The sequence below is a fragment of the Podarcis tiliguerta genome, assembly GCF_965153285.1.
Source record: "Podarcis tiliguerta genome assembly, chromosome: 6".
NCBI lineage: Eukaryota > Metazoa > Chordata > Lepidosauria > Squamata > Lacertidae > Podarcis > Podarcis tiliguerta.
This window is the reverse complement of record NC_139539.1, coordinates 8,565,405-8,585,630: the sequence shown is the minus strand read 5'-3', so window position 1 is coordinate 8,585,630 and position 20,226 is coordinate 8,565,405. Positions and strand designations below refer to the sequence as shown.

Genomic DNA, 20,226 nt, shown 5'->3' with positions numbered 1-20,226 from the left:
CCTCGCCGGCCCGTTCGTGCGCGCGCCCGTTCCTCCTCCCCGCTCCCCTCACATCGCGGGCCGCCTCCTCCTCCTCCTCGCGCAGGGCTGAGGGAGCCGCTGTTGCCGTTGCCTCCGCTCGCCTCCCTCTGGGCCTGAGGGAGACGGGAGAAGCCTTTCTCCGGCCGCTCTTTCCTTATCCCCTCTTCCCCAACTGGACCGCGGCTCCCTCAGAGAAAGAGGCAGCGGTGCTGGAGAGATATATAGATATGTATCTATATATTTATTTTATATATATATATTTGCCTGCCGGAGGAGCCTTCCAACTCCAATGGCGGCGGGGACCGGGCGGCGGTGACGTCAGCGCCACTGCCGCGCGGGGCATGCCGGGAGGGGACGAGAAGGAAAAAAAAAGAACCGCCCCCAGCCTCTCACGCTAACCCGAGAGGGAAGGGGAGGAGGGGAAATGAGCAAACGTATCATCTGCCGCGCATGCGCTGCGACCGTGGCGGCGGCCGTTCCGCGGATCAGGCTCCGCCCATTTTTCACCCGGGCCCCGTTTTTTTTTTTAGATCCCGCCCAACCCGCCGTCGTCCGATTGCAGGGGGGGCGTGATTGACAGGAGGCGGGCCTTATTGTAATCGAGGAGCCAATAAGAACGAGGGAAAAGGCTGAGGAGAGGCGGGATGGCCGGTTGTTGATTTACCTCATGAGGGCGGCCGGGAACGGCCTGCCCGGGGCATGGCTGGTTGTTCGTTTGACACACAGAGGGCAAGGGGGTTGCCGACCCCTTAAGTCTTTGTAAGCAGCTACTGCCCCGTGGCATGGCTCGGGCAGTCTCTCCCCGCAGGCAGAAATCCAACAGGTGCTGCTCGGGCGGCGGCCGTTGGCGCGAGAAGCTTCGCCTGTTGAGTTTCTGGCGGGGAGGAAGCGGCAGCCTCACGGTCCCCCTCGCCCCGCTTCACGTGTAATGAGGGACTCTTCACACGTTGCACCGCGAAGGGAAGAAAGGCGGGCGAGACACGGCAGGCGGCGATATTTAAGGAACGGGAGCCATGACGCAGCCACCGACTTCTGGGTACGTTCCCTGGCAGGGAGCGGGGTTTTGGCGCACCCAAAATGGCAGAAGTAAATGCACGTCGACTGGTCCCTCCTTGGTGGGTCTGGAGATGGTTCTCCAAGGCTCTGGCAGGAGGAGAGGATGCCAAGTGGGGCGGGGAGATTCCAGGGCACTCAGAAAAGCATTTAAACGTTTCACTGTATAGGGCCCCACTCTCCTGGTGGCCCCCCCCCAAAAAAAAATTAAAGAAACCCCCCCCCATACACATTTCCAAAATATAATATAAAAAACAAATAAAATCTACATACATCAATAGTGTTTTGTGTTGTGTAGGCTCCTATTTGTTATGTGAAAATGACTTTGGATACCTATTAGGTCCATAAATTACCATATAGCATATATTCAACACAGAAAAACAGCGACAGTTTGTTGTTGACAAAGGACAGCTGGACATATAAAGGGCCCCATTGCCTTCAGTAGCTTAAGGCCTCATCAAACCTAAATCCGGCCCTGCTCTATACACACACACACACATTTTTACTTTCAAAATGAGAGCAAGAGCATCACTTGATGCTGCAAGTTCACCCCTCCTGTTGAATGTTTCTATACATAAGTAAGGTACCTATGTAAAAGGCTCATTTGTAATTATATATTTGGGAACAATTTGTGTTCTTGAGCAGCTGCGTTGCTTTACACTTTCTGAGTGTTCCACAATCATACTACAAAATACCGCATTTACTCGAATCTCACACTCACCCTTTTTTTGCCAAATTACTTTGCAGAAATGAAGGGGTGCGTTAGATCCAATGGCACTTTGGCATTTGCCAGCAAATACTTTTTTTGGTTTCAAGGTGCTGAAAATGGAGATCTGCATTAGGTCCGCTGGTGCATTAGACTCATGTCAAGCATTGCTAGGAGTTGTTGTGTCCCACCCACCAATGTATTAATAATCAATTTAAAAAATGGTTGTGGAGCTATCAAATTTTTATTCCGTGGCCCAGAGAATTTTTTTTGAGATCTACTTCTTTAAGGTTTTGCTGGATTACAACTCCCATCATCCCTGACCATTGGGCCCTTCTGTTTGGGGCTGATGGGAATTGGAGACCCAGAGCATCTGGAAGGCTGCAAGCTCTCCTGCTCAAGTAGACCTCTGAAGAAAGCCTAAGAACCAATTCCTGGCACTAACTGGGAAATTAAAGACACAGCACCAAACATCTGGTTCTGCTGTGTCACAACAAATTAATTGCAATTATACACACCTGGGAGTAAATTCCATTTAACTTAATGGGACTTGCTTCTGAATAAATGTCTCCATGGGAATAGATGGGTGATGCATCAAACCTTTAACAAATTCTTTACTATAGGGATTATTTACAGACCCAATGTCGGTAGCAAAGTATTATTATTATTATTATTATTATTATTATTATTATTATTATTATCATCATTTGTTGTTGTTGTTGAATGAATAGAAAAGAACTGGTTCTTCTGAGACACACAGTAGAAGCAAGCTGACTCCTGCCACAAAGGGCTCAATGGAAGTAACACAGAAACCTCATCAACCTCCAAGAAGCCCACTTTCAAAGGCCTGTCGAATTCAACTAAATGAAGAGTACTTTGTATACATGAGTTGCAATAAGGCAGGATGATGTGTTTGGGCCGAGGCCACAGACGACCCTTCACTTCACCCATCACCAGTCAGTTCACAACAGGCTTTGTTACACTTCCCTGAGTTTCAGGAAGCTTTCCTCCCCTTGGTGATTCCATTGCATCCCACCCTGGGCTTTCTTGTCAATGTGTGACACACACAAAGCTTCAGTGAAGGTTTTGCAGAGCTCCTAATGGTTCAAAGCACAAGCAGTGAGTTCAGAGCTGCTATCTGCACTAGGGGACAGACCAGAGTGCCAAAGCGTGCGCAAAAGCACTGCATGGCCTTCTATTTCTCCACAGGCTTAACTAGGCTTGTTTGTTTCAGTGTTGTAGACTGCTGTTTATCCAAAAGGTCCCAGGTTAGGTTTATAACATAGCAAATAAAAACAGCAACATAAAAAAACCAATAAATGTCATAACTGGAAGGTGGTGCTGAAAAATACCTACAAGACTTTGCCTGGAACCTAAAGGATAAATCTATTTGGGGAAAGACGGAGTGAGGAATATTTTGGGATTTTTTTTTCCAACCTGAGGATCGCATTCCATTTTGGGCAACATTTGGGGGGGGGTGTCTTGCTAAATGCAAGTGGTGGGTGTCTTGCCAAATATGAAGTGGTTCTTTTAAAAAAGATTCAGAAGCAATACAAAACACGAGTGAGAAGATGATTTCATTCCTGAGCACCAAGCAATATATGCATACCAGTTATGTACTTCTATCCGCCACTTGGAAGTCCTCAATGAATGGTGAAGTGACTCCCCCCGGTAGCCTTAGATTGCACAGCCCTGTGGCCAATCAGTCCATGCACGAGCTTCTAAATCACTCTGCCCAAACCTTCTGATTGTCAGAGAGCAGGCTGAGGAGTACAACTATGAGCAATGGTGGGAGCCTACCTCTCCCCCTGTTCATGGCCAGGATCCTGCAACTCCACAGGAGCAGGGCAGTAGTGTTGATTTGGAACAATGGTTTGCTGAGGGGCACAGTTTGGAAGATGATAGTTGGGCAGAACTGGGAGGTGAACAGTAAGAAGAAGAACGGGAAGAGAGCGAGCTAGCCGATTCTCTCACTGGAAGATGTGCAGCCTCTCAGTCCCACGGCTAGGGGATTAGTTAAGGTGGCTTCGCAAAAGGCTCAGTTGTTGAGAGAACAGGTGGCTAGGAGATGAGAGGGCGGACGTGACTAGAGGGAAGTGGGCAGAACCTTAATTGGGAGCATCTGCACTCTGAGAATGGCCGCTTGTGCTTTTGCTGCATTCATTAAACATTTCTGTTACTGGTAAAAGACTGCTTTCTCTTTGTACTGCTTATCTACTACCAAGTGTGTGGGGGGGGGGAGCCAAGCCCCCGAAGCCTGAAACTGATTTTATAGATGTCTAGGGAGGTTGATGTGGGAGGAGGCCTTCCTTTAATTACCTGGATCCCAACCAATACAGAGTTTAATAAGTACTTAAACCAGTGAATCCATATGTATGTGTTTTTTGTTTTTTTGTTTAAAATAGGGGTCTTTTAAAGGCATTCCTGATCATATGAGTATTGCTTGCTTTTGGAGCACATTTTAAAACCTGGTCATTTAACAAGTCTAATAGTGAATGCACATAGTGTGGCTGGTACTCTGTACTTGTGAGTACTGTCACAAAAAAACTGTGTGCGAGTGTAACAGGGTTGGTTTAAAATAAATAAATCACTACACCCAGTTGTTCTTGAATTGTTAAAGGAGCCTCCCTGATGAGGGGCGAGGAGGGCATTCATAGAATTGTAGAGTTGGAAGGGATCCTGGGGATCATTTCATCTAACCCCCTGCAATTCAGGAACATGCAGCTGTCCCATACAGGGATTGAATTTGCAACCCTGGCATTATCACCCCATTCTCTAACCAACTCAAGCACACTTCTTGCTACATCCATATATCTGCCCTCCAACTGGTCTCCAACAGAGGTTCGAAGTTTGGGCATCTGGATGGCACTGCTACTAAACTTATTCAGAATAAGACAAATACAAATGAGAGATCGAGCTCTGAAGTGGCAAGCAAGGGGAACGAGCATCTTATTTATTATCACATTTCTGTTCCGCCCTGCCTCCAAGGGGCTTGGAGCATGACACGCATCCTTCTGCCTCCCACTCCCCATTTTGTGTCCAATGCTACTTCACTGAGCTTCTTGCCCGAGTGAAGAGCTGAACCCACGTCTCCACGGGACAGTGGTTTCTACACTCCAGTGTCTTTCTGTGCACCGCACTGGCTTATCAGGTTTTTTGCTTCGGTCAGGTTACAAACTGATTGCAGCTTTAAATGTTTGATTCGAAGCACAAATTGGTTAATTGCTTGGGTGGAGATTGGAAGGTAAAGGGGCCCCAGAAGCTAGTGTTAGACACTTGTTCTCTGCTTTGTGGTTGAGTGATCTTCCAGTTTGTTCTGGTTAAGTAAGTACCCTGCATGCATACAGAACAAAATGTATTCAGGTCTAGTTGTAATAATGCTGTTGAATATTTAGAGGCTTTAAGTACAGTAGTGGATATTAACTTGGTCCTGAGGTTTGGTCTATTTGCTTGAGCTCTACGGAGCTTATTTATTGTGTAGATACGTTTTGCCTATTTGAGTATATGCCATGATATATTTTACCATGTTAACGGGAAAAGGAGAGGTAGAAATGGCTGGCAGTCTTCTTCAGGTAGCAACTGAGCTTGAAGATGTGCTGTGCTGGTCTGGCTTCTCTCATTTTACACAGGGTGCTAACCCCCAAATAATCCCCTAATATATTACTTTTTTGCAAGGTAATATCTCAAATTTTTGGTCTGTTTTAGTGCTGCCCCACATTTTGTTAAAAAAATGCTTTGTAGAGGTAACTACCATAGAATTATCAAAACTTTCAAAAGTGGCTTGGCTTTTTTAAAATAGGGGGTTCCTCAGTAATTATCTAATTGGGAACCACTGCCTTATGTTCATTGGAAAGCTTGGCTACTTGTTGTAATCCCCTCCCTTAAAAAAAAGGAAGTGAGTTAGAAAGCAAAGAAGGAATCATAACTCAGTTACTTATCACATATACAGAAACAAAATGGGTAATGAAAACGGTTTTCAGAAAACCTATGTAACACTAAACCCTACAACGCAGGGGTTTACATATTTTCTTTGATGTGGGTTTATTGAATGGTCATACAGTTCTCCTTAAAATCTTGTTCCTATCCTCTACAGTCTATAAACCAGGATTGCTATACCTGCAAACAACAATGAACCCTTAAGATGTAGGGTGCAATGATTAGTGTGTCTCACTAGGACCTAGGAGACCAGGCTTCAAATTCCCACTTGGTCATGAAACTCACTGGGTGACCTGAACCAGTCGCTGCCTCCCAGCCTAACTTGCATCACAGGATTGTTGTGGAGATTAATTGAGGCAGCGGGGGAATCATGTACTCTGCCTTGAAGAAGAATGTGGACTATAACTAATAAATAAATAAGGCTACAAAACCTGCAACTGTAATATTATTATTATTATTAATAATAATAACAATAATAAATAATGATTTATTTATTTATTTATTTATTGTTATTATTTATACCCTGCCCATCTGGCTGGGTTTCCCCAGCCACTCTGAGTGGCTTCCAACACAATATTAAAATAAAGTAATGCATCAAACATTAAAAGCTTCCCTAAACAGGGCTGCCTTCAGATGTCGTCTAAAAGTCTGGTAGTTGTTGTTCTCTTTGACATCCGGTGGGAGGGCGTTCCACAGGGCGGGTGCCACTACCAAGAAGGCCCTCTGTCTGGTTCCCTGAAACTTGGCTTCTCTCAGTGAGGGAACCGCCAGAAGGCCCTCAGCGCTGGACCTCAGTGTCAGAGTAGAATGATGGGGGTGGAGACACTCCTTCAGATATACTGGACCGAGGCCGTTTAGGGCTTTAAAGGTGTAGATTTGTGTGGTTGCATGATTGTGAAGAGAGTGAGCTCTGAGCTGCTAAGCTGCATAGTCTGATATGGCACTATAACTGTACTATGCACTGCACTAAATGCATTCCTGTGTAGGCATGTGAAATTAGGGAGGTGCCTCTTTTAAGGACCTGCTGCACTGTACACTTACAGACCTTTGAGCTGGGGGGGGGGATAACCTCTAGCTCTCCAGATGTTGCCACAACTCCCATCAGCCTGAGACAGCCTGGTTAATGTTCAAGGGTGATGGGGGCTGTGGTCCAGCAATATCTGAATGGTCACAGATTATCTCCCCCTGCCCTTTAAAGAAAGAAAAAGCATGTGAGCTTTCAGAATTATCGATTTGTCTTGTATTCACATTTATTCTGGTTTAATTGGCTCATTATTCTTGTACAAATCATCAGTATTTGATGGCGGAAAGCCCTCTTAACACTTTCATCATGGACTTGAACCTCTGTTTTGGGTGGGCGTGGGAACAAAATAATCTCAGAACTGCAGATTGGGTGATCTCATCCTGCCCCCACAAACAGAGTTGGCTTCCTTGACAATTGCGTGCAAGAGATTATAAATCGATTGCCTTTCTCCCCAAGCACCTCTAGCTTCCCTGTGTGATGTTGGCTGGAGCAAGTCCATTAACGCATCCCACCTAATTATCAGCTATACTTAAGGGGAAATGGCACTGTAGATGACAATTTGGCTGTCAAATGTAACTTTTAACAGAGAGGTTTTTGTAAATGGAACCAGTGAGTTGGAGGCTTTGATATTTAAAATTGATCTTTTGCATTTCTTGTCTCTGCAAATGGAACAAAATGTTAACATTTGTTTAGTCATTAAATAAGTCACTGACTCCTCCTCTTTGTCCTGCTGTTACAATGCCCAGAATTAATGGATGCTTTCAGTCTAAAAAAAGAGATATTGCACAATTTTTTTGCCTCCACTTTAAGCCACTGCTGAATTCCTCTGTCCCTCTTTTTCACTAAAACACACAAATGTCTGCCCACCCCCCTTGTCTTCCTCTAAAACTTTTTGTTCTCTGTCCAGGTGGAAGGGCAGCGATTGTACTGCAGCAACTACCAAATCAGCAGGCTGTAGAAAAACCGGAACCTTGTGCCTGCCTGCTGTTTGGGAGCCTGTGTGGCTTTTCTGAGTTCAAGAGCTTTCCAGAATTCGCAGGAGGCTGAGCCAGAGAGAGCTAAGGGATGCAGGCTACTTATTGGAGGCAGACGTCCATTGAAATCAACCAGCTTGTCGATAATATAATGGCTAATATCCTTTCAATGAAGAGGGACATGGAAGACAGCTCATCTGCAAGAGCATCTAGGAACAGACGTTCCTGGCTGTCCCAGTCCAGCATGCAATTTGAGGAGAAGCGCCTACAGACTTTCCAGCATTGGCCGGGGAGCTTTCCAACTTCCCCAGCTGACCTGGCCGCTGCTGGCTTCTTTTTCATTGGGCCTGAGGACCGGGTGAAATGTTTTTGCTGCGGTGGGGTGTTGTTTGACTGGGTTGCTGAGGATGACCCCAAGGCAGAGCACAAGAAGTTCTTCCCAAGCTGCTCTTTCATCCAGGGGAAGGATGTAGGAAACGAAGAGATGCTTCAGGCTGAGGGCCTCCAGGATGCTGTGGATGGGCAGTTCCTTGGCATGTTGCAAAACTTAAGCATGGAAGAGGCCACTGTAGACTTTCAACCAGAATACCCAGATATGGAGATGGAAGGAGATCGCCTGGTGACTTTTGAAAATTGGCCAGCTTCTGCTCAGGTGACTCCAGAGTCGCTTGCCAGAGCAGGATTTTTCTACACAGGTATGTAAGCTCGAAAGAACTGGGGGGGGGGGGAAGGATTATGCTGTTTTATATTATTATTATTGGCATAATGAAATTTATATACAGCTTGCTAGAATGAAGCCATTCCCCCTAAGCAGTTTGCAAACAAAAGATACCAAATGTTAAAAAAAGTTATATGAAAAATGAATAAATAAAACCAGAGCTGAAAAAGCGTTTAACTTTCAAAAGTTTTGGGAGGCTCAAACGAGTGGTGGCAGCCTGAAATTCCTTTGCGAAAGTGCTGCTCTGGTTTGAGATGGGTGCAGTTTTTGATACTATGGGGTGGTGCTTCACAAGAGCTTTTCCCAAATGCAAAAACAGCACCTGCAGGATCGAAACCCCATGCTCCTCATTGAAGGTGGGATGAGTGTCTCTGTCTGGAGTATGTGGGGGCTTTTGGTGCTGTGGGGCTTTTGGTTGGGTTGGGTGGAGGAACATCTCTGCAGAGCGGCTATTCCTCTTTCTTGTCCCTGTCTCCAGTCCCAACGAGGGAGCGCTGCCAGTTTGGATTCTCCCTCCCCCATTTTATCCCCTGCAAAAATGGGTGAGGGGCAAACCTCCCATTTAACAGCACTTGCGGCAAACCTCCCATTTAACAGCACGTGCGACTTCAAAGCACTCTGCAAATGTTGTCATTGTGACATCATGTGATGGACTGTTGGTCAACTCCATCCACTTGCCAAATTTGGCCAACAAGGCTGATCTTGAGAAGGATCTGGCCTATGGGGCCAGAAAGGTTCCCTTGCCCTGCTGTAAGTTATCAGCATCATCATGGAGTGTCAGTGTGCAGCTAATATGAAGTATGCACATTCTCTGTGGTGCTGGTGGTTGCCAATGTGGTGCCCACAAGTGCCAGTTTGCCCAGCAGTATCCCCTATGGTGCCCACAAAAAGCCTCTGTAAATATCTCCTTGGAAAGCCACAAGAGAGGCCAGTCTTCTTGCTTCGCTTCTGTTTGCATTGGGTCAACCTCTTGCACTTTGGAACATACACCCTTAAATGTGTCCACATTACATTGGATGCCCACAGAGGAGAAGAGCAAAGAACTGCTTTCTTTGAGCAGCTGCAGTGGTGCCTTATTCTGCTCCCCTGTTATTTGATTTTCTTTTAGGCATGGCAGCAATTTTGTGTTGTGCCACTCCCCCCCCCCCCCAGACAATCCTTTTGCGGCCAGTGCCCATGTCACTTTCTCAAAATTTTAAATGTGTCCCCTGGCCCCCAAAGGTTGGTGGGCCCCTGCAGCTGTTTCAGCTTTTAAGTGATTAACATGAGACCTCTTGCCATGGCTGTTTTCAGGCCAGGGGGATTTTGTGCGGTGTTTCTACTGTGATGGAGCTTTGAGGAACTGGGAGCGTGGAGATGACCCATGGATGGAGCATGCTGTTTGGTTTCCAAGGTAACACATCCCTATTTGTCCCTCACACACTCACAAACACACACCCCTCTTTCAGGAACAGAGAACAATTGATATGTGGATTCACAAACCTCCTGCGTATAGCTAGTAACGTCCCATAGGACAATAGCAAGTTGACCCACCTAACCGGCGATGCCAACTTTCCCAGATTCAACTTGGAAACTCTTGTTAAACAATAACCTTGCATATTCAGGAAACCTGTGCCCAGAAGTAGATATTCAGTGTTTACAAGGATAGGATTTTCCAATTGTTTGCCTAAGCGTTCAGATGCTAGCGTTCTTTTCCTGCTCTGAAAGCAGAGAGACCTAGCTTAATTGCACATGATTTCTGCTAGAAAGGCACAGACCCCCTGACTATCTAGTGAACACACTGGACTGAATGGATGCGCATTGCAGTTCCGCACTGAATACTCACCAGCTTGCTATTCTACATCCTTTTTGCATTCTGTGCAAGAGGTCACTGCTGGCTGGCTTTTTTATGTAGAAATGTATGTAGTTCCTAAACCATTTCACATATTTGCAGCTGCAAACATAGGTATTTTTTCCTCTTCCTGATTAACACACTATTATTATTATTATTATTATTATTATTATTGTAATATTATTATTATTATGGTTGGGTTTTTTTTTCTTTGATCAGCACACACCCTCCCCTCCTCTGTGTGGCAAGTGACTTCTGGAAAATAATGAGAATTCCCAAAGCATTTTGTTATACAGTCTGAGACAACAGTTCAAAGGGAGGACAGAAGGCCAAAATGTCACAGTCTGAGCGCAAGTGAAATCCACTTTGGTGATGTGCTATGACAGATGGTGAAATGAAAGTAAATGCTATGTGTGATGCTTCGAGTATCACTGCTATTCCTATGAGAGTTTAGATTTTAGATTCTTTCTACATGGCCGTCACAGTATTGGGACTGTTTTATCTTCTCTTCTCCCATCCCACATCTATAGGTGTAAATTCTTGCAGCAGTCCAGAGGGAGTGACTTCATCAACAGTGTTCAAGAAGCGCATATCAATCCTATACTCCCGGTGAGTGTGTGCTTGTGCATGTGTCTGTTTGTGTGTGCAAGTGTGCACATAAATGCAGTTATTCCAAAATGATGCATATCATTTGTTTCCAGGAGGACAACTTACACTGGCCTGAACAACATCCCACCAGCTCCCAAGGTAAGTACTTCTGTAATTTTGAGCTCTTGCTCAGCAGGAAGTCTGTCTTGGCTCTGTTGATATTGTTCCAAAAGTTGGATGCCACCTCCAATCTCTGCCAAGCTGTGGCAAGCATCCAGGAGAGGTTCCAAGTGCTCATTCTAGGGTCTGTGTTCCTTTGATAATTATAGACACAGTGGAGGCTTCCTTAGCTTTAAGAAATATGATTTATTCACATATTTACACCTGAATTTGGAGGGAGGGAGTCCAGATCTTACAGCAGGGTCATCTCAAGAGGGGCTTGTTCCCCACAGCAGTGCCACAGTGAAGCCCAAGGCTTCTCTCCCACCTTTTCTATATCCAGGCACCCAATATCGTTCTGCCCTTTTTTTCAACTATTGCAAGGCTCATGCCAAAAGCCCCATTTTGGTACAAAATAACTCCTTCACATATGTGTTAAGATGCTATAGGTTCTCATGTAAACACTTGAACTTCTTAAAATCTATTTTGGGCTTCTAAATATATTTGGAGTAGGGAAACCGACCTTGTGAACAGGGACTCCCAATACATGTCATATTCTCTCTGTGTGTGTGTTATGCGCAGAGCCTGCTCAGAGGCAAGCAGATCCTCAGAGAGTGAGGAGAGAGGCAGAAACAGGACGTCCAAATGAACCAGGTAAGGTTGGTGGAAGAGAGTGAAGCAGAGCGGCCAGGTGGGATATGAGCAGGTAGCCTATTTCTTGGCTAAGCAAAATAACTCATTTCTCTGTAACACATCTAAAGACTGGCAAAAGCGCTCGGAGACCAAGGTGTCTTCACATTACCATCTTGGAGCACAATGAAGAGGTTTGTTGTGTTCTCTGGTGGTTTCCACAGTGCTTCCCCAGCTGTTCACATCAGTGCATTTTAAGTAGTTTCTGATTCATTTCTCTTTGAGGATTGGCAGGGTGAGGATGTCTTCTTCACCTCCTGCAAACACGTCCACACCTTGGCTGGAGACAAATTAGGAGTGGCTTAAGGACTTCAATCAGTGTGAAGTTAGTTTGGGAAACAATGCATCAAATAGCAATATTTCACAACAAAGCACAGGATGCATATGCATTTGGGAGCAATGTTGTGAGAACAAAAATTAAGAACCCAGTGCTGGAAATGCAGCGAGGGCACAGTAAACAGAAGTTGTGAATGCACTCTATAAACATGTGTCCCATAACACATTTGTTGGGGAATGTTTTTGGATGCAAAAGGGCTCGGACACAACTGTTAGGATTTACCAGCATGAAACTAAAATCTACTCTGAGTAGACTCACGAAAACCAGATGGCCCTGCCCATTAATTTCAATGATTATGACTAACAATGGATACAACTCCGAATATCTGAGTTTATTTTGATGGCTGGTTTGTGGCTTTAACATGGTTTTTGTGGATCTGACCTCGGTAGAAAGCTGTGGCAGGGATAGTCTGTGTGGTTTGAGAGTTTCTCATACTCTTGACCCAACTACTTCAAGAGTATGAAAAATTTCAGCTGATAGAATTAAGAGGTTATAGTACTAATGGCTACAAAGTAGATGCAACTTGACGTGACATATTTTTTAGGGGGATTGTTGCCAAGCAAGTCTAGTCTGTCGGTGTTAGCTTGGTATCAACATAGTTCCTATTCTTTTTAAAAAAAACCCATGTAATTTATTCCGCTATATGCAACACAGCAAAATAAAAACTACTCACAAAACAGTGCACTGAGCACCATCCAAAAGAGCCATGTTGTGGAATGTATATTGCTTAAGTAGGGGGCTTTGTCCATTTGTCAAGGGTTAGTTGGCTCTTAAAATATTCCAGTGTTTAGGTTCATATGACCAATTTTCACCTTGGGAGAATGTTGACTGAAGGTGCTAATTTCCCTTGACAAATAAGTCAGTATAAACTTTCAGAAGAACAGGGATTTCCACCAGACTTCCTGGGTTGCAGCCCAACCCCTTTTCCCCACAACATGGAAGCTCTGGACTGCAAGATTGTCGTGTGGCACCAAGCAATCAAAACGGCTCTTTTGGGCTGTTCCTGAACCTTTCTCCTTCCTCTTGCTAGAGTCTCCTGTGAGCACGGAGGAGGAGCTGCGCCGGCTGCGGGAGGAGCGCATGTGCAAAGTGTGCATGGACAAAGACGTGTCCATCGTCTTGGTGCCTTGTGGCCACTTAGTGGTATGCACAGAATGCGCTCCTAATCTAAGACGCTGCCCCATCTGCAGAGGGGTCATCCATGACAGTATGAAGGCATTCCTCTCTTGAACTGGGAAGGTGGGTAAAGAGGGGACTACAAGAAATATTGCCGAACTGAGGACATTGTCCAAGCCCCATTGCACAAGCGATAATCCTTATGCTTACTTAATGGTGCATGCGATAGAAGCCAAAGTAACTTTTACAGCCTTGGTCTGCCATACCTAACCATAGTGGCAGGTTCAGGTATGCTCTCAACCACCCTGCCCAGAATACCTCGCCCTTCCTCAAAGCAAGACAATGTGTGTGTGTGTGTGTGTGTAGGGGGTGACAGAAACACTCACTGAGTGGTCAGAAGAGGTGCCAGGTTGCCCCCAAGACTGAGGGAGCTCAGCATGTATCGCACGTGTATGATGTCATGTGTGTGACATCACATTGTCTGGATGAAGCTGAGTGTTCTGGAGGAGCCGGCTATTGATGCTGCGACGCACAAAATGTGATGCGTGTGACGTCATGCGTGCGACGTGGCCAGCTCCCCTCAATATTGAGGGGGCCTAGCCCACTTCCAACAAATATTCAAGGGGCTGCAGATCTCTTGGTCCTCTAGAATGGGCATGCCTGGTGGTTAGCCAAGGGTGCTGGCAGCAGGTTCAGTAGCCAATACAGTGGTGCCTCACAAGACGAAAAGAATCCGTTCCGTGAGTCTCTTCGTCTAGCGTTTTTTTCGTCTTGCGAAGCAAGCCCATTAGCGGATTAGCGCTATTAGCGGTTTAGCGGCTATTAGCGGCTATTAAAGGCTTAAGGGATTAGCGGATTAGCTGCTAAAAGGCTATTAGCAGCTTAGTGCCTTAGAAAAAGGGGGTGGGGAGTGAAAAAACCCCCAGGAATCGCAAGACATTTTCGTCTTGCGAAGCAAGCCCATAGAGAAATTCGTCCTGCGAAGCACCTCCAAAATGGAAAACCCTTTCGTCTAGCGGGTTTTCCGTCTTGCGAGGCATTCGTCTTGCGGGACACCACTGTAATGAGGTATGCAGGGCCTCCAGTAAGGGGAGAATTGCCAATTGTGTCATATCTCCTCATGATGGATCTGCACTGGATCTGGCATTCTGCAGTGCCAGAATAGCAACTGAACGTAAGAGCTTGCTGGATGAGGCCAGTGGGCCATCTAGTCCAGCATCCTGTTCTCACTGCGGCCAGCCAGATGCCCATGCAAAGCCCACAAGCAGGACCTGAGTGTTAGAGCACTCTCCCCACTTATGATTCCCCAGTAGCTGATACTGGGAAGAATACTGCAAGGTGGGAGACAAGCTGCCACTCATTCATGCATGAGAGGAATTGGCAAGTAACCATTCCTATGGAAAAGGTTGCCAGAAGAAAGTATTCCTGAATGGTTTGCATGAGGAAGGGTCGTACCTCAGTTGCACAACATCTGCTTTTTCATGAAGGTCCCAGGTTCAAATGTTGGTATTTGCAGGAAGGGTTGGGAGAGCTTGCTGCCTGAAATCCTGGAGAGTTGCTACCCATTAATATAGACAATATTGAGCTAGATGGACCAATGTATAACAGGGGTCAGCAAACTTATTCAGCAGGGGGCCGGTCCACTGTCCCTCAGACCTCCTTGGGGGACCAGACTATATTTTGAAGGGAAAAAATGAATGAATTCCTATGCCCCACAAATAACCCAGAGATGCATTTTAAATAAAAGGACAAATTCTGCTCATGTAAAAACACGCTGATTTCCGGACCATCCGCAGGCCAGATTGAGAAGGCGATCGGGCCGGATCCGGCCCCCAGGCCTTAGTTTTCCTACCCATGTTGTATAGCATAGCTTCCTCTGTTCTTTCAGAATCTTCAGAGGCCAGATACTTGCTGCTTGATGAACCCGTTTTGGCCCACAGTGACCCAGCCTGAGGGGACATCAACTGAAGGAGCTTTGGAGTGGGTGCTGGCACCCCGAGAGACCTCCTTCCCAGCCGAAATGATCTTGCAGGACTTCTCCATGTGTGCTGTTTGGGGCTGTTGGGATTTTCCCTTACAGCAGTATAAAAAAAGATCAAGGACAAAATAATCCCCAAGGACTTTCTGCTCTGTGAAACTATTGACTTTTCTCTTTTTTTAAGGGATTACTTCAGATTTGAAAGATGGTTCCTTCCTTGCTGATGTAATGTCTTGGAGCAGAAAACTTTGTCTAAGTTCTTTAGTAACTTGGTGGTTTATTTCTATTTTTTTACCATTTATTTTTTCCTTGGAACATATTTTGTTTGAATAAAGGTACCTTTAACCCTTGGGGACTACTTTGTAACAAATTCTTGCAAGGCACTTTCACTGAGCAATAAATTTAATATTTCAGTCATGCTATGGCTTTTCCTATACAGAAGCTGTAACACTTAGTATAGTTAAATAAATATTATATGATAATGTCATTGTGCCCCCACCCAATTAATGCACCCCTCCGCTTACAAACAAATTAACCTAACTTTGCCTATTTAAAATTAGTTCCTAATATTGTTACAACCTACTTTTTAGCTGAATAAAATGCAGGCTCTTGCCACGCAGCTAGCAACTGGTATAATGCTGATTGGCTAGAATCACCAAAATTGGGGTTAGCATTTGACCTCATGCTATCCCTACTAGGAATGGGCAAGTCTGTCAATTTCACTTTCTCATTTTTCCATCCTTAAGTTCAGTTCTTCATATTTTCCACATCCGTTCTTGATACACTTGTCAAAGTTTCATGGAAAATTAATCAGCATTTTCATACAAATTTCTCCAAATATGCGCATGCTTGCATAGCAATTTTCCCTAAAGGAATGCATTTCTATATGTTGTTTTCACGAAGATGCATCTTTTGTGCACACTTAGCCATAGTATGCACTTTTTATCTTCTTTGGGGATCACACATAGCTAAATAAGATTGTCTTCCATAAACACGGTTTTAACAATGAGTCTATAAGTGGTTGTGGAGGCCAAGTCTGGATCCATACGTCCTTCCACAGTAGGGATATTGGTTTCCGGGCGGGAGTTGATCACGGTGTGGATTTGCCAAGTGTGCCTTCCTCTTACCATGTTTCTCCCTTGCGCCTGAGTTCGAGTGTCTTCAAAGCCCATGACACCTTTGGTAAAGGTTGTTCTCCAATTGGAACGTGTCCAGAGGATGGCAACCAAAATGGTCAAAAGCCTGGAAACGATGCCTTATGAGGAACGGCTAAGGGAGCTGGGCATGTTTAGCCTGAAGAAGAGGAGGTTAAGGGGTGATATGATAGCCATGTTCAAATATATGTCACATAGAGGGACATAGAGGATGTCACATAGAGGAGGGAGAAAGGTTGTTTTCTGCTGCTCCAGAGAAGCGGACACGGAACAATGGATCCAAACTACAAGAAAGAAGATTCCACCTAAACATTAGGAAGAACTTCCTGACAGTAAGAGCTGTTCGACAGTGGAATTTGCTGCCAAGGAGTGTGGTGGAGTCTCCTTCTTTGGAGGTCTTTAAGCAGAGGCTTGACAACCATATGTCAGGAGTGGTCTGATGGTGGTTCCTGCTTGGCAGGGGGTTGGACTCGATGGCCCTTGTGGTCTCTTCCAACTCTATGATTCTATGGAGCGCTTGCAGGCCAGTGTTTCCCAATTGTCGGTATTTATACTACATTTTTTAAGATTTGCCTTGAGACAGTCTTTTGTTGACCACCAGCATTACACTTTCCATTTTTAAGTTCGGAATAGAGTAGTAGGTTTGGAAGATGACAATCAGGCATCCGCACAACATGACCAGTCCTACGAAGCTGATGTTGAAGAATCATTGCTTCAACACTGGTGATCTTTGCTTCTTCCAATACACTGGCATTAGTTTGCCTGTCTTCCCAAGTGATGTGTCAAATTTTTTGGAGACACTGTTGATGGAATCCTTTGAGGAGTTGGAGATAGCGTTGATAAGTGGTCCATGTTTCACAAGCATGCAGTAAGGTTGGTAGTACAACAGCTTTGTAAACAAGCATTTGGGTTTCCCTGCGAATGTCCCGGTCCTCAAACACTGTGCTTCAATCTAGAGAAAGCTTTCTGCGGCTTTCTTTTATACATATTACTTGGCACTGCATAGCAAAATTAGGAGACGTGTGAATTTCAAAGGATGGTTGTGTATTGGCTTAGGGTTGCTTTGAAAGGCACAGTGAGTTTGGTGTGTCAGACTAAGACCTGGGAGACCAGGGTTCAAGAACTGCCACTTGGTCATGAAGCTCACACTGGGATTACTTTGGGCCAGTCGCTGCTAACCTACCTCACAGGGTGGTTGTTGTGATTAAATGGAGGAGGGGGGGGGGGGGACTTAGAGGAAAAGGTGGGACAGAAATGGAATAAATAAATAACCTGATTCCCACTGCATTCTTTTAACTTCTCCTGTATTGGTGAAGAGTTGCCAATCACTGCTCTAGGATAAACTAAAGCATGGAATTAAATAATGCAGATGCAGGATCAGGCTTCAGTGAGAAGGAGCCTGTGCGGGTTGTACATAGCATGTGTTTGCATGTACAGCACCACTCTACTTTCTACAACCCACAGTGGGGCACAGGACTGCAAACATGGCACTTTGCTATAACAGGGGGAAGCCATGAGTACATTCAATCTGCTTTTTTCCAGGAGAGGGCAGCATCAGCCTAGTAATAAGCCTCCTCTGTAGATGATGAACTTGGTCCAGAAGAGAGAGAAAGAAATGGTTGTATATATAATCATTGCCTTAGATAAAACCACTATTGGTTTTACGATGTAGCTCAGGGTAGAGCAGCCAAGGTGCATGCAGAAGTCCCAGGTTTGACCTTTAACATTTTCAGGTAGAACTGGCAGTGTCACCCTGTCTGAAAGTTTGGGAGAGCTGGTCCTGGTCACTGTTGATAATACTGAGATAGATGGGCCAGTGTTCTGATTTGGTGTTAAGGCAGATTACTACGTGCCACTTGGGCAAAATTGCATTCCATTCTGGTAAGATGCCCCCAAAGCTAAATTAAGAAGGCAAGGGTATAGAGGCTGCCTGAAGGTGGAGGAAATAGGAGCTAGGGGTCAACAGCGTGATGCAACAGCTGTTCTAGGCTGCATCAACAGAAGTCTAGTGTCCAGATCAAGGAAGTGGTCAGACCACATCTGGAATACTGTGTCCAATTCTGGGCACCACAATTTAAGAAGGATGTTGACAAGTTGGAACATGTGCAGAGGAGGGCAACCAAGATGAGCAGAGGTCTAGAAACCAAGCCTTGCGAAGAAGGGTTGGGGGAATTGGTTAGGGAATGTGACTAACATACACATTTTTGCAAGCAATTTCTCCTAATCTAATTTGTTTTTGTATCTTGTTTTCATGAATATAATCATTTTTATGCACATCTAATATATGCATGATTGTAATCATTGTTTGGCTTGAGAATTGAATCGCAAAATTCAGACAACTGCAAATTTAGAAGAATGATTGTGTTTCAATTCTCATGTTTTGGAAAGTGCAATTTTTTAATCGATTTGCATTTAAATGTGATCAGAATCGAATTCCATCTCCATCCCTATGCGCTTACAGTGAACACTTTGCAACTTCTCTACCACAATGATAGAGCAATTTTGTATTTTTAATTTTGTGACTTTATTTGTGTGTGAGCGTGCTCATGATGCTGTCTGCAGAAAAACATTCATTCAGCACAATTTCTTTTTGGTACCAAAGTAACAAGACTAGCGCTTTTACCTGAGCAGCCTCATTCATGGCTTGTTACTGCCTGGTTCAGAATACGAATTTGTCTAGCTTCAAATGCTTGGGTGCATTACAGATCAAGTGCCATTTTCCCAGGGAGATATTTCCTGGCTCAACATTCAGGATGGGTTGATCTGCTAATGTTGGTTTCTCTCAGTTTCTCCTTTTGCCAAGGTTTATGTTCAGTCCTCCACAGTTCTGCTTCATTTTGCGATTTATTTTCAAGAAAAGCCCTCCTGTCCCAGCACTTTAATTCACATTTATCCTGCTACACACAATTTTATGCCGTATTTAATTGAGTCTAATGCGCCATCGAATCTAATTCGTACCTCCAGTTTCAGAACCTTGAAACCAAAAAAGTATTTGCTGGCGAATGTAAATGTGCCACCAAATCTAATGCATACCTTCATTTTCGCAACATAATTTGACCAAAAAAGCAGAGCATTAGATTTGAGTAAATACGGTATGCAGTTTCCCTTAATACACTTTTTCCAAAGCAATTTCCCGCAACTTAGTCTGTTATGTTTGTATGCATGCTTCCCCCTAATGCACACATCATTCTGTGTGTTGTTGGGTTGGAGAACCATACAGTAAAATTAGAAGTGCAAAATTGGAAGCATGTCTGTGTTTGCACATTGCTTGAGGAACTGCAAATTAGGGAGATTCATATTTAGAGTACAAAATGAGACATTGCTCATCAAGCATCAGCCAGCATTCAGCTTCATGAAGCTATTCTGTAGATGACTGCACAATCGTATTTCATATTGGCTCCTGACTCTGGCTTGCTAGTTGAGAAACAACATCCCCAGACCACCTGATCAGAAACAGCTTGCTGATTGGCGAGTCTGTCCTCCATTTGGACCAATTCTCTTATTTCCTCAACCGGGTTTAGAACCCTGCCAGGAGTGGCGGTGGCAACAGCTCCCTGATTACCAGCTCAATGGTCAGCTTTGGAGAGAGGCAGATAGACAAGAAGACCTCCCCTCATGAGGAGGAGAGACATGCAATAAGCCAGAAGGATCAAGGCTTGGTGGGTGGCACATTTAGCGAGGGTCCCAAGTAGGAAAAGATCAAGGATGGAGTAGCAAAAAATGAAAGGAGTAAAGACCTAGACTGTGGGCAACCTTTGCTCTATAGCAGCTTTAAGAAGGTAAAGGGACCCCTGACCATTAGGTCCTGTCATGACCGACTCTGGGGTTGCGACGCTCATCTCGCTTTATTGGCCTAGGGAGCCGCTTCTGGAGAACCAGAGCAGCACACGGAAACGCCGTTTACCTTCCCACCAGAGCGGTATCTATTTATCTACTTGCAC

The 20,226-nt window shown here is 45.0% G+C and overlaps 2 protein-coding genes across 3 annotated transcripts in view; one reads left to right on the top strand and one right to left on the bottom strand.

Moving 5' to 3' along the window:
* NKAIN4 (sodium/potassium transporting ATPase interacting 4) overlaps positions 1 to 20,226 on the bottom strand; it is a gene marked incomplete at its 3' end in the record, with an annotated part of 305,839 nt that overhangs the window by 175,610 nt on the left and 110,003 nt on the right. The gene's annotated exons all lie outside the window — the stretch shown is intronic.
* On the top strand, positions 429 to 15,480 carry BIRC7 (baculoviral IAP repeat containing 7). Its single transcript, XM_083447580.1, has 8 exons — positions 429 to 1,057; positions 7,648 to 8,409; positions 9,726 to 9,825; positions 10,794 to 10,872; positions 10,965 to 11,010; positions 11,593 to 11,664; positions 13,068 to 13,276; positions 15,042 to 15,480. The coding sequence occupies exons 2-7, from the start codon at positions 7,806 to 7,808 to the stop codon at positions 13,265 to 13,267; spliced, it is 1,101 nt and encodes a 366-aa protein (XP_083303706.1). The 5' UTR covers positions 429 to 1,057; positions 7,648 to 7,805; the 3' UTR covers positions 13,268 to 13,276; positions 15,042 to 15,480.

What these genes read in the sequence shown, in the direction of transcription:
- BIRC7 (XM_083447580.1), top strand. Translation starts at nt 7,806, where the DNA reads ATGCAGGCTACTTATTGGAGGCAGACGTCCATTGAAATCAACCAGCTT. An exon ending in CATGCTGTTTGGTTTCCAAG is followed by an intron (nt 9,826 to 10,793) that starts GTAACACATCCC and finishes CCACATCTATAG; the next exon opens with GTGTAAATTCTTGCAGCAGT. An exon ending in ATATCAATCCTATACTCCCG is followed by an intron (nt 10,873 to 10,964) that starts GTGAGTGTGTGC and finishes ATTTGTTTCCAG; the next exon opens with GAGGACAACTTACACTGGCC.